We start from the raw sequence: 17,861 nt of genomic DNA on the forward strand, positions 1-17,861 counted from the left end.
ATATAGGGGTAAGGTGACTAGGCATCAGGATATATGATCAGCAGAGTAGCAGCAGCGTATATCATGATTGTATGTGAGTGCGCTTATGTGGAGTCAGTATAAATGTGTGTGTGTGTGAGTCAGTGCATAGAGTCAGTGCATAGAGTCAGTGCAAAAATACAACATTAAATCAAGGGTCAATGTCGATAGTCCACGTAGCCATTTTGTTAGCTATTTAGCAGTTTTATGGCCTGGGGATAGAAGCTGTTCAGGAGCCTGTTGTTGTCAGTCTTGATGCACAGGTACCGCTTGCCTTGCTGAAGCAGAAAGAACAATATGTGGCTGGAGTCTTTAACGATTTCCCGGGCCTTCCTTTCACACCGCCTGATGTAGAGGTCCTGGATGACAGGGAGCTCGGCCCCAGTGATGTGCTGGGCTGTCCGCACCACCCTCTGTAGCGCCATGCGATCGAGGGCGGTGCAGTTGCCATACCAAGCAGAGATGCAGCCATTCAAGATGCTCTCAATGGTGCAGCTGTGTAACTTTTTGAGGGGGAAGAGGTGCCGTCGTGGCTTCTTCGCGACTTTTTGAGTGTGTGTGGACCATTTTAAGTAATTAGTGATTATGGCACAGAGGAACGTGAAGCTCTCCACCCCCTCCACTGCAGCCCAGATGTGGATGGGGGTGTGCTTGACCCCCCCCTTTCCTGTAGTCCACGATCCGCTCTTTGATCTTACTGATGTTGAGGGAGAGGTTGTTGTCCTGCCACCACACTGTCAGGTCACTGACCTCCTCCTTGTAGGCTGTCTCATCGTCGCCGGTGATCAGGCCTACCACCGTTGTGTCGTCAGCAAACTTAATGATGGTGTTGGAGTCGTGCGTGGCCACGCAGTCATGGGTGAACAGGGAGTACAGGAGGGGTCTAAGCACACACCACTGTGGGGCCGCCGTGTTGAGGATCAGCGTGGCGGAAGTGATGTTGTCTACCCTCACCACCTGGAGTCGGCCCGTCAGGAAGTCCAGGATCCAGTTGCAGAGGGAGGTGTTCAGTCCCAGGGTCCCAAGCTTGGTGACAAGCTTGGAGGGGACTATGGTGTTGAACGCTGAGGTGTAGTCAATGAACAGCATTCTCACGTAGGTATTCCTCTTATCTAGGTGGGTTGAGGGCCTTATGGAGTGCAATTGAGATTGCATCGTCTATGGATCTGTTGGGGGCAGTAGTCATTGTGGAAGGTAGCCTTAAAGTTCTTGGTGGTCATTTTGAGACTTCGGGATTAAAAACTGGGACAAGGAGAGGTTTAAAATTACCGTGAATACGCCTGCCAGCTGTTCTGCGCATGCTCTGACAACACGCCCTGGAATACTGTCCGGGCCCGCTGCTTTACGAGTGTTGACCTGATTAATAGTGCATAAAATGCATTGAGGTTGTCTCATAGATACCCCTCCCCCTCTCAATTTCCCTGTATCCAATGTCCTGTCTGCTTGGTGAATGGAGAATCCATCAAGTTGGATAGCCATGCGGGGTATCTTGTCCGAATGCCATGTTTCAGAAAAGCAAATAATATTGCAGTTACGAGAGTCTCGTTGATACCAAATCCGCAATCTGAGGTTATCCATTTTATTATCAAGTGACTGCCCAATAAAATGGAATGAAGAGATGGACGGTTTTCCCTTCGCCTTAGTCTCCCCAGGGCTCCCCTGCTCCTGCCTCTTTTACGCCAGTGTTTCCTCTTGGGTAGCCCGGAAATTGGGTCGGAATTACACAGAGGCCAGGGCAGATGAGTGGAATTTGAAGCCGGAAATGAGGTTAGTAACTGTTGATCTGATGTTCAAAAGTTATTGTCGATCGTAAGACATGATAGTGGATACAAAAAAAAAGTAAAGAGAAACGGCAGAAGAATCACAAAATGGCAAAGTTGGGTCGGAGCTTTCAAGATCGCAGCCATACAGTACGGCGCTATCTTCACTAGGGTTGCAAAATTCCGTGAACTTTCAATAAATTCTCTAGTTTTCCCGAAATCTCAGTTGGAGGATTCCCGGAATCAGCAGGAAATCCAGAATCCTCCAACCAGGATTTCGGGAACACTAGGGAATTTATTGAAAGTTCCCGGAATTTCCACACAGGTGAAATGCAGGTGAAACAAGGTGAGGTCATAACAGGCGTTCGGCCGTACATTATGGCTGCATCTCAATAGTCTAAAGTGGCCTCCTCTCCTTCATCTACACACAGATCTGAAACTATAGGATAGGTGGTAGAAATAATGATGGTTGATGCTTATGAACAATTCGCTTCCACATCTCATCCTCTTACAGAAGGAGGAAGCTAGTCAAGCTACTTTTTTTATTCAGTGGGGGACAAATGTTCGAAGCATTGTAGATTAAAATACATTGCTATTTCACAGTATCAGCATAATATCATTCGGTGATTCATAAAAATAAAATAAATCCTCTTCAAGAGAAAGAACACAGAAGCAGGTCAGGTGATTAGTGCACATTAATTAGTGCACAAAAACCAAAACATTTTGCAACGGAAAATGTTTTGCAACAAAAACAAGAGTTTCTTATTGCACAAGTTCAGGAAGGGCTCTCCCTGTTTCGACCAGTTTGCTTTCATTTGGTTCCTAATGAATACGCCCCAGGTTAACCCAGAAGTTCACATATAATACAGGCCTATAGAGGCCTGTGTAAGTACATCAATGCATTTAATACAGGAAGCGTATTATTAGCCTTCGAAGACATTGACGAACAGTACACCCACTTTGAGCGTAGGAGCGTGGTCCTCTGTAGCTCAGCTGGTAGAGCACGGCGCTTGTAATGCCAAGGTAGTGGGTTCGATCCCCGGGACCACCCATACACAAAACATTTATGCACGCATGACTGTAAGTCGCTTTGGATAAAAGCGTCTGCTAAATGGCATATTATATTATTATTATTATATTATTGAGCACACTGTACACAGAGGTCATAGAGAGGTCAGGCCTATAGACCTTAGTGATACATATCATAGTATCACAGCATCGAAACACCAACACACCCCAGAGACGTCTGTTTTGGGGTCGTGAGAGCGGTTTGAAACTAGGAGAAGGACAATGTTTTTTACAAAGGAGACATTTGTGGAGTGAGTTATCAGTAGTTGTGCAATAAATAAAATGACACACACACACGCGAGGGAGGGAGGGAGGGAGGGAGGGGGGTGGGAGGAGGGAGGGGGGTGGGAGGTTGGGAGGAGGGAGGGCAGGGAGGGCAGGGAGGGAGGGAGGGAGGGGGGTGGGAGGTAGGGAGGGAGGGAGGGAGGGGAGGTGGGGAGGGAGGGAGGGAGGGAGGGAGGTGGGGAGGGAGGGAGGGAGGGAGGGGGGGTGGGAGGGAGGGAGGGGGGAGGGGGGTGGGAGGTGGGGAGGGAGGGAGGGAGGGAGGGGGGGTGGGAGGTTGGGAGGGAGGGAGGGAGGGAGGTTGGGAGGGAGGAGGAGGCAGGGAGGAGGGAGGGCAGGGTAGCGAGAGCAGCTCTCTCCTTACTTAACACCAACTGGAGTGACGTCAACAAAACCCCAGAGCTAGAACATGGCCGTTTATTCAGTCATTATTCATCACTCAGAACAAGCATGGTTCCACACAGTCAAGGTGTATAATCAGAACAAGTATGACTGGAACAAGCATGGTTCCACACAGTCAAGGTGTATAATCAGAACAAGTATGACTGAAACAAGCATGGTTCCACACAGTCAAGGTGTATAATCAGAACAAGTATGACTGAAACAAGCATGGTTCCACACAGTCAAGGTGTATAATCAGAACAAGTATGACTGAAACAAGCATGGTCCCACACAGTCAAGGTGTATAATCAGAACAAGTATGACTGAAACAAGCATGGTCCCACACAGTCAAGGTGTATAATCAGAACAAGTATGACTGAAACAAGCATGGTTCCACACAGTCAAGGTGTAAAGAGGGGATTCATATGATTAGGCCCCCACGTGACCTGACCAGGAAACACTCTGAGACCTAATTGGGTTAGACGTGCTTGGAAGAGCTCTGATAACCAAAATGAGTTTGGGAAATATTCCAAGGTACTGTAAGTCTTCATATCTCATCTACTATCTGACGTGACCTAAGTGCCAAATAACAAAATAATCAGAACTGGCTCCTATTAAATTATAATGATCTAAACTCGAATAAGATTATATAAACATATTATAATCTATACTTGGCCACTGACAAGAACAATAAACCTTGACTTTAAATTCTGGCTTGTTGTTGTTTATGTGGTACTTTCAGTTCCAACTCTTTGAGGTGTTTAGTTTCATCAACTCTTTGAGGTGTTTAGTTTAATCGTGTAGCTCCCAACAGATAAACAAGGGATGCATTCCAAATGGAACCCTATTCCCTCTTACTTTTGACCGGGGACATAGTGAGAGAGACATAGTGCACTATATAGGGAATATGGTGCTATTTGGGATGCAGCCAAGGTAAAATAATGCCCACACCACTACCTTACAGCATCTTTATCATTTAACACGTAGCACAGAGTCTCAATTCAAGGTATCGTTTAGAAAACAGAACACACACAGTAACGGTGAAGTACATACATATGACTTATCATGAAATGGAGAGAGGTTTTAGCCTTCCTTAACTTCCTTAACAATACTGACATAATAAAAGTATCAATACATAAAAATAAAAAAAAGGATAATACAAATATTGGAAAGAAGTTGAATACCACTAAGTTATTTGTTTTAGATCTGCATGGGAAGTCATTGGTTTCTCTGGACTGAATGGTTTCTGTCGGCTAGTTCTGTGAGACCTAATAATGTGTGTCCCCCAAATGGAACCATATTCCCTATTTAGCGCACTACTTTTGAGCAGAGCACTATGGGCCCTTGTTAAAAAGTAGTGCACTATATAGGGAATAGGGTGCCATTTGGCACTCACCCACTGTATCTACAGATGAAACTGTGAAGTCTAGAAACAGTGTGACCTCTTTCTGTCGTCATAGTTAATGTTATGACACTGAAACAAACAAACATGTCCAAATGGTACCTCTCTCTGGGTGCCATTTGGGACGGAACCAGGGATACTAGTCTGGTGTTCTCATTGGCCTCTCTCTGTGTGTCCTAGTCCAATAAAGTCTACAATCTCTACAAGGTTGCAGAGTGAAATTCAACATCACTATACCTTTAAATCTCTGTACCAAAGCTCAGAGTGAAATGATATGAATGACAATAGCCAGGTATCCATTCTTTCCTGCCACTCAGCAGAATGTTGAATAACAGCGGAATGTTCCACACTGGGTTTGGTTAAAGTTCCAGAACACTTCTAATGTTGTGCTCCAAAGTAGTAGGCAGGATTGTATTTTTTTTCCATATTATTACAAACAACAACAACACTTTATACCACAGCACACCTTTTGTTTGATCCCTGCAGCACTAGACACTTGTAGCTTCACAATTCACATGGCAGCGCACAAGACTATTAGTACGGTTATTCACTTGACATTTGTCGGTTTCACTTCACGATTGTGTGTGTGTGTGTATATGTGTGTGTGTGTGTTATTGATGTTGATATGGCACACAGCCCCACAGAGAACAGCTACACACGACAACACAACAACACAACATCTCAACTACATACAGCAGGATACTGCTAGGACCAGCTCCTTCTTCCCCAGTGTGCTTCTCTAAGCACTTTCTTGCCCCACAAAGTACACTTTTTAGTCCCCTTCAAAGTTCACAGAGTACATTTCATTTTACATTTTAGTCATTTAGCAGACCATTTCTTAGTGCCATTTAAAGTGCCCTTGGCAGTGTTTAAGTGTAAAGTCTATAGTTTGTCCTGTGCCAGGGTCTCCTCCTCCTACAGACGTGTCTCAGAATTGGAGAGCACCGCGCCATTTTGTTATTCTGGTTCTTTAAGGATGCGCTCCACTTCTACGATCTCAGGCCTGATCTCCTCCTTCTCTTCCTCCTCCTCTTCCTCCTTCTCTTTCTCACTGTCCTCCTCCTTCATCTCCTTCACCTCCTCTTTCTCTTTCTCTTTCTCCTCCTTCTCCCCCTTCTCTTCTTCCTCCTCCTCCTCTTCCTCGGCGGCAACGGGCTTGTTGAGCTGCTCCATCTCCGTGGCAACCGTTCCATTCTCCAGTTCCGCGGCGGGTTCCGAGGGCTTCTTCCTGATGAACAGGAAGTTACACGTGGCGAGGACCACGGCGGCGAGAACCACCTCAACTCCTGCCAGCAGGAACACGTACATGTAGTTCTTAGTGGCGTCCAGCAGCCGACCTGAGGAGGGATGGAGAGAGGGAAGAGAGGGAGGAGGGAGAGGAGAGATGAAGGAGAAACAGGTAGAGAGAGGGAGGGGGAAAGAGAGAGACGTGGAGAAAGGGAGAGGTGAGAGAGATCAGAGGGGAGAGAGAACTGGATAAATTATCCATTACATTTATCTAACCTTACCCCAACCTTACCCTAACCTTAACCTTAACCTTAACCCTAACCCTAACCTTAACCCTAACCCAACCTCCACCTGTTAACCCGGTGTGTACTAACCTGCTCCAGGCGGTCCCACCAGCACAGCGATAGCTTCCATGAGCAGCACGAGTCCTAAAGCGCTGGAGAACTTCTCCGTGCCAACGATGGCCATGAGAACCTCAAACTGTAGTGCCCCCACCATCCCGTAGGAGATCCCGAAGAACACACAGAACACCACCAGAGACGGGTAGTCCTTCGCCTGCGGGGTGACATGGAAATGAAAATTAATACATCAATGATATAGTATTTACAGTAACATTTTACAGTATTTACAGGATACAGTAAAAGTATTGATACTCAGGATACAAATACAGTAAAAACAGGGATGTTAACAAAACATGTATAGTTTAGATATGTATCAATAGTCAATACAGCAAACAAAACATTTACATACGACAACCAAATCAACCTCAACAAGCCAACACATTACTGTAATTACATATCATAACTACAGCCTTACCTGAGATCCCACCAGGTCGGTGCATCCGTTGAAGATCATGGCGAAGCTGAACAGGTAGACAACTCTGGGCCTGACCCACTTCAGCCCAGCGATGATGCCACAGGTGGGCCGGGCGAAGATATCTATGAAGCCTAGGATGGACAGGAGGAGGGCCGACTTAGTGTCTTCGTTCCCCAGCTCCTTGGCATAGCTCACCACGAACACCGGCGGCACAAACAGACCCAGAACCTAGGGTAGGACAGGATGAACTTTAACAATGCCAATTTGAATTGAAGGCAGACAATTTAATTGCAGTTGAGTGACATGAATATAACATTTTAAAAATGGAAGAACTATAGCTTCTACTTTTCAGTTGATTGAGAAGTCGTTTAAAGTAAAGACCCTTTTTTCAATTATTGAATTGTAATTTCTGTTTACTTTGGGCTCTGGTCAAAAGTAGTGCACTATATAGGGAATAGGGTGCCATTTTGGACGTAACACAGTATTGTTCCTGTTCTGACTCACCATAATAGACGCAGCTATGGTGTAGATCAGGAATAGGGTGCCATTTTGGACGTAACACAGTATTGTTCCTGTTCTGACTCACCATAATAGATGCAGCTATGGTGTAGATCAGGAATAGGGTGCCATTTTGGACGTAACACAGTATTGTTCCTGTTCTGACTCACCATAATAGATGCAGCTATGGTGTAGATCAGGAATAGGGTGCCATTTTGGACGTAACACAGTATTGTTCCTGTTCTGACTCACCATAATAGATGCAGCTATGGTGTAGATCAGGAATAGGGTGCCATTTTGGACGTAACACAGTATTGTTCCTGTTCTGACTCACCATAATAGACGCAGCTATGGTGTAGATCAGGAATAGGGTGCCATTTTGGACGTAACACAGTATTGTTCCTGTTCTGACTCACCATAATAGATGCAGCTATGGTGTAGATCAGGAATAGGGTGCCATTTTGGACGTAACACAGTATTGTTCCTGTCCTGACTCACCATAATAGACGCAGCTATGGTGTAGATCAGGAAACCCCGGTCCCTAAACACACTGAAGTCCAGGAGCGGTTTGGGTTTGGACTGGGTCTTCTCTACCTCTCTTCCCTCCTTCTCTCCATCTTCCAGTTCCAGATGGGGGGTTTTAGGAGGGGCCACTAGGGGCCTCATGAGGGCCGCGCAGACGCAGCAGTTGAGCAGTAACCCCCCAGGATAAGGAAGCCTCCTCGCCATCCGTACTGGTACTGCAGCACCTGGAAGAGACAGCAGGATCTCTGGGGATCAATTCCATTTCAATTCCAGTCAATTCAGGAAGTACACTGAAATTACGAAATTACAATTCTCTTCGATGCTTTTCAATAAAGAAAATGCAGAATTGGAATTGGAATTTGGTTTACTTTCCGAATTTAAATGGAATTGACCACAACCCTGAGAGACCATACATAGATAGACAGGATCAGCGCTCCAGTTGATTTGGAGCTAAAGCACCAAGCAATCACAGATAAAGGAAACCGATCTGAATGTTTACGCTGTATTCTAAGGACAAGCATAGTTGTGAGTCATCATGCCAGTATCAAATGATAGGGTTAGTGTTAAGGTCAGTGTTATGGTCAAAGGTTAGAGGCGTAATGTAGAGGGGAGAGACAGCAGAGGGCCACAGGGCTCCCAGCAGCAGGGTTATGGTTAGGGGTTAGGGGTCAGGGGTCAGACGTTAGAGGTGTAGTATAGTACCTGTCCCAGAGGGGAGAGGCAGCAGAGGGCCACAGGGCTCCCAGCAGCAGGGTTATGGTTAGGGGTTAGGGGTCAGGGGTCAGACGTTAGAGGTGTAGTATAGTACCTGTCCCAGAGGGGAGAGGCAGCAGAGGGCCACAGGGCTCCCAGCAGCAGGGTTATGGTTAGGGGTTAGGGGTCAGGGGTCAGACGTTAGAGGTGTAGTATAGTACCTGTCCCAGAGGGGAGAGGCAGCAGAGGGCCACAGGGCTCCCAGCAGCAGGGTTATGGTTAGGGGTTAGGGGTCAGACGTTAGAGGTGTAGTATAGTACCTGTCCCAGAGGGGGAGAGGCAGCAGAGGGCCACAGGACTCCCAGCAGCAGGGTTATGGTTAGGGGTTAGGGGTCAGGGGTCAGACGTTAGAGGTGTAGTATAGTACCTGTCCCAGAGGGGAGAGACAGCAGAGGGCCACAGGGCTCCCAGCAGCAGGGTTATGGTTAGGGGTCAGGGGTCAGACGTTAGAGGTGTAGTATAGTACCTGTCCCAGAGGGGAGAGGCAGCAGAGGGCCACAGGGCTCCCAGCAGCAGGGTTATGGTTAGGGGTTAGGGGTTAGGGGTCAGACGTTAGAGGTGTAGTATAGTACCTGTCCCAGAGGGGAGAGGCAGCAGAGGGCCACAGGGCTCCCAGCAGCAGGGTTATGGTTAGGGGTTAGGGGTCAGACGTTAGAGGTGTAGTATAGTACCTGTCCCAGAGGGGAGAGGCAGCAGAGGGCCACAGGGCTCCCAGCAGCAGGGTTATGGTTAGGGGTCAGGGGTCAGACGTTAGAGGTGTAGTATAGTACCTGTCCCAGAGGGGAGAGGCAGCAGAGGGCCACAGGGCTCCCAGCAGCAGGGTTATGGTTAGGGGTTAGGGGTTAGGGGTCAGACGTTAGAGGTGTAGTATAGTACCTGTCCCAGAGGGGAGAGGCAGCAGAGGGCCACAGGGCTCCCAGCAGCAGGGTTATGGTTAGGGGTTAGGGGTCAGGGGTGTAGTATAGTACCTGTCCCAGAGGGGAGAGGCAGCAGAGGGCCACAGGGCTCCCAGTAGCAGGGTTATGGTTAGGGGTTAGGGGTTAGGGGTCAGACGTTAGAGGTGTAGTATAGTACCTGTCCCAGAGGGGAGAGGCAGCAGAGGGCCACAGGGCTCCCAGCAGCAGGGTTATGGTTAGGGGTTAGGGGTTAGGGGTCAGACGTTAGAGGTGTAGTATAGTACCTGTCCCAGAGGGGAGAGGCAGCAGAGGGCCACAGGGCTCCCAGCAGCAGCCAGGCCGTTAGCCAGGGGCCTCTTCTCACTGAAGTAGCGATTCAACATGATCAGAGATGGCTGGAAGTTCAACGCCAGGCCCAGACCTGGAGGACAGGGGGACAGGAGAGGATTGTCTAAGAATTTGGAGAAGTAATACAGCATCACATTGATGACGCTGATGTACAGGTTGACGTGTGTGTGTGTGTGTGTGCGTGCGTGCGTGCGTGCGTGCGTGCGTGCGTGCGTGCGTGGACCAACCTGTAATGACTCCAGTAGTGAGGTAGATGTGGATGATGCTGGTGGAGAAGGAAGACAGAATCATCCCCAGAGAGGCAAACAGTCCCCCCACCATCATCACCGGACGACACCCGTAACGATTCACCAACACACTGCACAGAGGACCTGCAGTGAGGAACACAAAACACACACATTGAATCTGTGTGTCAGTGTGTGTGTGTGAGACAGTATTTGTGTACCTGTTTGTGTGTGTGTGTGTACCTGTGTGTGACAGTATTTGTGTACCTATTTGTGTGTGTGAGACAGTATTTGTGTACCTGTCTGTGTGTGTGAGACAGTATTTGTGTACCTGTCTCTGTGTGTGTGTGTGTCCATTCCCTACCTGTGCCGTAGAGCATAGCCAGCAGTATAGATGAGATCCATGCTGTGTCGCTGTACCCCACTCCGAACTCTCTGATCAGTTCCTTGAAGAACACACTGACAGCCTTGGGGAAGGCATAGGAGAACCCAGTGATGATGAAACAGCCGGACAGTATAGCCCAGCCCCACCCCCCGTCTGGTGCCTTCACCCCCCCAGGCCCCTCGTCCACCACCACACCTCCCATGGTCCTTTAAGTTTAGATCTGAGAAGGGGAGCGAGACTACAGAAATACAATGCATAGATAAGGGTTAGGGTTGGATCAGAGAGGAGAGATGGGTTATAGTGTAGCTAACTCGGGGGTAGCCCCGACTGGGACTCGAACCCGGGTCCAGCGACTGTCAACCCAACGCCTTAGCCGTTACGCCAAGAGATCCAAACCTCTTGACGAGGTCGCTAGGTGTTGGGTTAAAGGTCGCTACAATAGAAATAGAATGCATAGAACATGCAAAAACAGCGTAGACATAACATTGTATACCGGTAGTAACACAACTTCCTGTATCCTAAGCCTCATAACCATTTTGTAATTGTCTTCATTGTCACTGTGTTGAATAGATGTTGTTGAATAAATTACATATTGATTAAATTAAATATTGATTAACGGAATTGCATAAAGTGGCTTGACCTTGGTCTGTATTCATTGTGAAACAGCAGGTTGGAATATGGTCACCAACAATTATTTAAACCAGCCAGAAAAGTTATATATAAATACAATCCATTATTTCCTATGAACTCTCCATATCCCGGCCAGCAGGTGACTTTGCAAACCTGGAGGACACTCCTGTATTGCAATCATGTTTCTGTGCGTGTGCTTTCATCAATATATTCTGCTTACCCCCATATACACACAGTCTGTAATAATCAAACCCACCACCACCATTACAATGAATTAGATTTACAAACACAGCTACAGACCCCGACTGATTACACGGAGTAATGGCTAGCCATGGTTCCATGGAGAGCCATAATGGACTCTGGAGATTTACAGTTTCACTTCAGCGATGGAGAAAGCAATGGGTTTTAGTGCCACCGTCATCAGCACTATGGCAGGCCCCCAGGCCGAGCATTCTCTGAGGGATATTTATGACCAAGACACCGTAGATACAGAGAGCTAGCCACACAAACACAAACACACACACACACACAGACACACACACACACACACACAAACACAAACACACACACACACACACACAGGAAGGCAGGAGTTATCTGTGCTGTGCAGCAGTTTGTCAGAAATGATGGATTTAACTTCCCTAAACACAATGGGGCTATTCTGATATGCTTGAGGCTGACTTTAAATCAAATATTCAATGCCAAATCCTTTAAAACGCGCCAGAACGAATCAGTTGGAAGGGCCTTTGATGGGGGGGGCACGTTTTTTCACGGGACCTCCTGTGTGTTCACGTGCTTGCGCGTTCACCATTTTTTTTATTTTTATGGATGTAATAGGAAAGACCATAGGCAGCTCATGAGTTTCAAGTTTGGGTTAGCTTACAATTTATCCTACCATTTTTGCCAATCTGCATGCCAGTTATGATTATTTTTATATGCGCATTTTTGTCGAACCGTTTGTTATAATTATTTATTTTTGTAATCCTTTCTCAAAAATCATTGTGACGTGGTTAATCATAAAAATCTGAAGTAAAATGATAACAATCTAAAAGTTAAAATTAAACTATGGCGAAAGCACTAGCCTCTGCCATATAGACACACTGATACACTGTGATCCGTTGGCGGCGAAAGAAACGCGAGCATGGGACTCAGATGCAGCACTAGGCCTTTAACTTCCATCATCAACTAAGTTAAATAACTAGGCCTAAAGCCTAGTTGTGGAGATAACAACTAATGCCTGGCAACAGTGAAGCGCCAAGGGTCTGGGACCAGCCTGTGCGCCAACGATAGGCTGAGTAAGTCTAAACCACGCTCAGTCTCTACTCTGATAGGCCTGCTTGGAGCAGGAACTATCTCTGTCAGAGTATTTAAAGAAGAACTTATAACAATGGCTCAGTTCTCTGTCTGCCCTGCATGGTTTTTCAGTGGGCCCGTATATACGAACATCATATTTACCATTCAAGTGTTTTTTGTTGTTGTTTTTTTTTGTTTTTTTTTATGGGGGAATGGATCAGCTTAATATTGCAGATAGATTGTATCTTCTATCAATGTAATTGTCTGCATCACTTCCAATCCCCCATGTTTTTTTATTTTTATATATATATTCCCCTTTATTACTTTTCAACCCCACCATCCTTTCCCTACTTGGAGTAATTTAGTGAACAACAATGCCCAGGCCTCTACTTCCGGTCTATACTTACTATCTACACCTTATGGACAGAGTTAATTTTACAATAATTCTATTATATATATATATATATATATATATATATATATATATATATATATATATATATATTATTATTATTATTATTTTATTTTTATTTTTTTTGCTCCTGAACTTCTTTTACTCTCAACCTCTCCGATCATTTTCATGATGTGCATCCGGTTTGCTTCTATATGCCATATCTTTCTAACTGTGCTCTTTCCCAAAAGCTCCCAACATACAACCTATATACTTATTATGGACACAGTATGCTTACATTATTAGCTATCTTTGTTGTTATTTGTTATTAGTCCCATCCTTCAACTCTATTCAATACCTCCCATCTATCTCTTAACACCATCCATATAGGATTTCTATTTGCCATATATATTTCAACCGTACTGTGATGTTTTACAAAAGTTCTGAACCTTTCTATTCTCATTGCTTCTACAGATTGTGAATTAAAAATTAACATTTTTGCTAAAAGTATTATTATATTATTGATTGATTGACTATGACTTTCAAGTGTTTGCATTAATTAAAATACTAATCTATTTTGAATACTAGCCAGATTTGAATTTATCCAGGACACCAGGGTTAACACCCCTTCTCTTACAACAAGTGCCATGTGATCTTTAGTGACCACAGAGAGTCAGGACACCAGTTTAAAATCCCAAAGACAGCACCCTACACAGGGCAATGTCCCCAATCACTGCCCTGGGGCATTGGGATATATGCATTTTAGACCAGAGGAAAGTGTCTCCAACTGGCCCTCCAACACCACTTCCAGCAGCATCTGGTCTCCCATCTAGGGACCGACCCTGCTTAGCTTCAGAGGCAAGCCAGCAGCATCTGGTCTCCCATCTAGGGACTGACCCTGCTTAGCTTCAGAGGCAAGCCAGCAGCATCTGGTCTCCCATCCAGGGACCGACCCTGCTTAGCTTCAGAGGCAAGCCAGCAGCATCTGGTCTCCCATCCAGGGACCGACCCTGCTTAGCTTCAGAGGCAAGCCAGCAGCATCTGGTCTCCCATCTAGGGACTGACCCTGCTTAGCTTCAGAGGCAAGCCAGCAGCATCTGGTCTCCCATCCAGGGACCGACCCTGCTTAGCTTCAGAGGCAAGCCAGCAGCATCTGGTCTCCCATCTAGGGACCGACCCTGCTTAGCTTCAGAGGCAAGCCAGCAGCATCTGGTCTTCCATCTAGGGACCGACCCTGCTTAGCTTCAGAGGCCAAGCCAGCAGCGGGATGCACGGTGGTATGCTGCTGGATGTTTAAAAAAAACAGACCTCATTGACTTGTGTGAGATGAAGAAAAAATGAGTGGTGTAGGCCCATGTAGAAATCAGGACATTGCCAAATGGGCACTTTCCTACATCTGCCTGCATTCTGGAGCGAGATGCACCATATCTTCGCAACACCCCCCTCCCCTTCTTCTTGATGCAATAGTTTAAATTAGACTCAAAACACATGATCATAACACATATTTTAGACGCTTTTCACTGACAGCCGCAACTCAATCAGCTAGACCTATTGCCACGCGCACTACCCAAATCGCGGGCTTCAAACACATTTGTGATTTGAAACAGCAAAACAAAATCAAGAAAATAATGATCCTCTGTGGCTAAGCCATGCTCCCCGGTGATGTATTTTGAATGATTTTTTTTTAGACAGCAGTAATTATATAATTTCGTTGAAACATCAATTTACTTTAGGGCAACCCACCATCCTAACAGTGCACTCGCCAACTTTCTTTTCCAATTCGCAAGAGGCTGAAACCAGAGATCTGTAGCCTATAATGACGAGATGCTCATGTCTCCGCCCTAACAATGAAAGTCTTTGTCCCAAAGGCGGGAAGGCAGGCGACAAGGTTTGCATATTATTCTCATAGCAACGCATTGGGTTTATACTGGATAGATTTAGGTGAGAGTGAGCCTTCTCGCTTCGCCTCTTCCTCTCTGCTGTAGCTATATCACCGGAGTAAGCATCCGAGTGAGCGAAACATCGCCCCTCTATATGTAGCCCATGTATCTGATGCTGTCTGGACAGAAATAGTATGACATGACATACTATTCTGGTCCACACATCATCAGATGCATGGTCTACACATACAGAGACAGAGGGGTGCTGTTTCGCTCGCTCGGAGGCTTTAACTGAGACTGATGCGTCTTCCTGGCGGCGCGTGTCTCGGTCAAATAGGCCTAAATTATCAATATTTCAATATTTTATTTGGACGGGCAAGGAGGTAGGCCGGCCCTGAGCCAAACCACTATGGACAAAGAACGATTTGCATATCTGGGGTCCCTCTCCTCTCCCGTGTATCCTTGGAATGTCTTCACATGGACAAGTTTAAAGCCCAAACTCCAAGTTCGATTCATTTCCCGCTGCGCAGCTTTAAAGGGACTGATTGAACTTGACACAGTTCTGTTTACATCTCGAAGAAAGACTGGTACTGAGAACCCAAACAACGACATTTCCCTTTAAGACCCGACATATAGGCCTATCACATAAATATATCTGCTACCATGGCCTATGTTTTGAGGGCATAACTTCCTTTGAATGCCTAACCTACAGCAAATATGGTTTTATAAAAACAGCAGTATTAACTCACATTTTTTAAAATGTGAAACTCCAAAAACCTATGAGCTGTGTAAGACAAGAGGAAGGCTGCGCTCCGCATGTGCTGTGGTAGGATAGAGAGACGTTGCGCGCATCACTAGCGGTTGTCACTAGTTACCACAGCCACAAAGTCAGAAATGGCTATATCATAAAAAAAATCCTAAAAACCTGCTGAACCACATCATCCTTCTCATCATTATTATCATCACACTTCACAGAACTCTCTGTTGGTGCTGTCATCTTCAGGACAGGAATACCGGCTTACTTAACGGAGGAATAAACACACATGTTCATCGTTGGTGTTTCGACCAGAACGCGGGAATGCCCTTTCTTTATTTTCGCACATGCGCAGTTGTACATCTCTCATAGGGCATGACTGTACCAGTGTAAGAACACAATTGAATAACATATTAGTCTATATGTTAACAGTCTCCTTTAACAGAAAACTCTGAGGTGAACGCAGCCCGCCGCCGTCAATGAGTGACCCCTCCGATTTCACTGTTTGACGTTTAAGTTCTTATTAGAGTCTGCTTTATGAAGTGGTGATCGTGTGCAAAAAAACGGTGGCTGTGGCCTGTGGGTCATTCACCGGACAGGATGGAGATGGATTCGCTGACCGTAAAGTAGAGCAATCCAGTGTCACCTAGCAACGCGGTACAGCAAGTCAGCCTGTGTTGGTGCGTCCCGAACGTGACCAGTGTGCTGAAAATAAACGACCAACCTATGAATCATAACAGCGTGTTATGGGGATCATATCCTCTCTCTCTCTCTCTCTCTCTCTCTCTCTCACACACACATACACGTATGTGCGCGCGCACACACACGCACACGCACACACACCCCTCTGGTTCCAGAGAGAGAGCGATGTGGAGTGAGAATACATGGTTTCAGCTTCGCAAGGTGTTGTTACATCAGCTGAGCAACTCTGTATAAACTGTTAGTGCGCAGATGCTGATGTGGGCACTAGGCAGAAGAACCAAATAAAATGTTTCACAAAATACTCTTAAAATAGCGAGATAGCCAACGAAATGATGATTGAAGCGAAAGTAATAGCACTTGACAGGTGCCTGCATTCACAGTGAAATATGATGCGCTCAAAATGGTTTGGCATCTCTAAACTCACAGACACGTAACAAGGACATAGCATGATATAGGTAGCCTACTTCATATATTTGTTTCATCCCACAGTGCTTTTTGGGGGACAGGGAACTCTAGATCTGTGCTAGAGATAGGCCTATAGAGATTTCCAGGAGCTATGTCATCTAGGCTACGTCACAACAGTCACCCCCCACGCTGCGATGATGCGCAAAGTTCCATCTGAGCGTTCGTTTGGGCACGTAGCCTACATGTTTATCCTGTTGTTAGCTGCACTGTTGTAGTCTTCACAAAAAAAGTAAAATATATTAAGCCTACGTGTAACCAAAAACAGACTTAACGAAGCTATAGGTCTATATTTGAGCGTCTCCGCGGTTGTGAGAGACATCGGCTGTTATATGATGTTGATGGCGACGCGCTGTTCGGAGACGGACCTGTTGTTACACCTCCCAACCGGCCCCGAGGATGCTGTGGCCGGTGTCACGACTATAGCGCACACCCAGCTGAATGAATTACCTAAGGTCATTTATTTTAAGGGGTAATAACGGCTTTTATAATATACTATTTATTTGTCAATAATAACATGACATGGCCCTGATACCTACTTTGAAAAGAATATGAAAAGACACACTCTTAAAACGTCCTTTACTTAAAAGCATAATTTCGTAATCTCTCATACTTTCCATCCCTTCTCTGCGCTCTGTCATAATAACATATTTTTGATTGTCTCCATCATTACATAGCCTCAGTTACTCAACCGACCTTACAGACAGTCAGCAACAGCATGGTTGGTACCCAATTCCATACAGAATAACTATATCCCATTATGGCAGCTGAGGAGGTTTTCCCACCCCCATCATCACCATCTTCATTATAACAGATAATAACCAAATCATCCTGTCATCGTCATCCTGTTGCCCCTCTCCCCTCTCCCCTCTGCCCTCTCCCCTCTCCCCTCTGCCTCTCTACCAATAATTATTTCCTTTATAGCCTATAATGACAGTAATCATCAGTGGTACCTACCTTAGGGATGTTCTGATCGCTGAGCTCAGAACGGTCTGTATGCTATCCTGGTCCCTCCTCTATCACCTATTCTACCACGTTCACTCCCGCACGTATGAGAACTGCGACGTAAGCGATGTGAAAAAGGATACTCCACCACTGCCGACGCGCTCAGAACTAGAGAGTTAGTACAGGGTCCTAGTGTCTGCCACGTGACAGCCCGTTTCCTG

The 17,861-nt window shown here is 46.1% G+C and overlaps 1 protein-coding gene across 1 annotated transcript; it reads right to left on the reverse strand.

Annotated features, from left to right (window-relative positions):
- Window positions 1-3,531: 3,531 nt before the first annotated feature.
- Window positions 3,532-11,888, reverse strand: LOC121550260 (monocarboxylate transporter 4). The gene is given in 8 exon segments (XM_045210729.1): window positions 3,532-6,248; window positions 6,513-6,693; window positions 6,955-7,182; window positions 7,951-8,159; window positions 8,162-8,201; window positions 9,911-10,047; window positions 10,202-10,345; window positions 10,563-11,888. Coding segments are annotated over 8 exon segments (1,542 nt in total). The 5' UTR covers window positions 10,786-11,888; the 3' UTR covers window positions 3,532-5,868.
- Window positions 11,889-17,861: the final 5,973 nt, after the last annotated feature.

Source organism: Coregonus clupeaformis, chromosome 35 (genome assembly GCF_020615455.1).
Source record: "Coregonus clupeaformis isolate EN_2021a chromosome 35, ASM2061545v1, whole genome shotgun sequence".
NCBI lineage: Eukaryota > Metazoa > Chordata > Actinopteri > Salmoniformes > Salmonidae > Coregonus > Coregonus clupeaformis.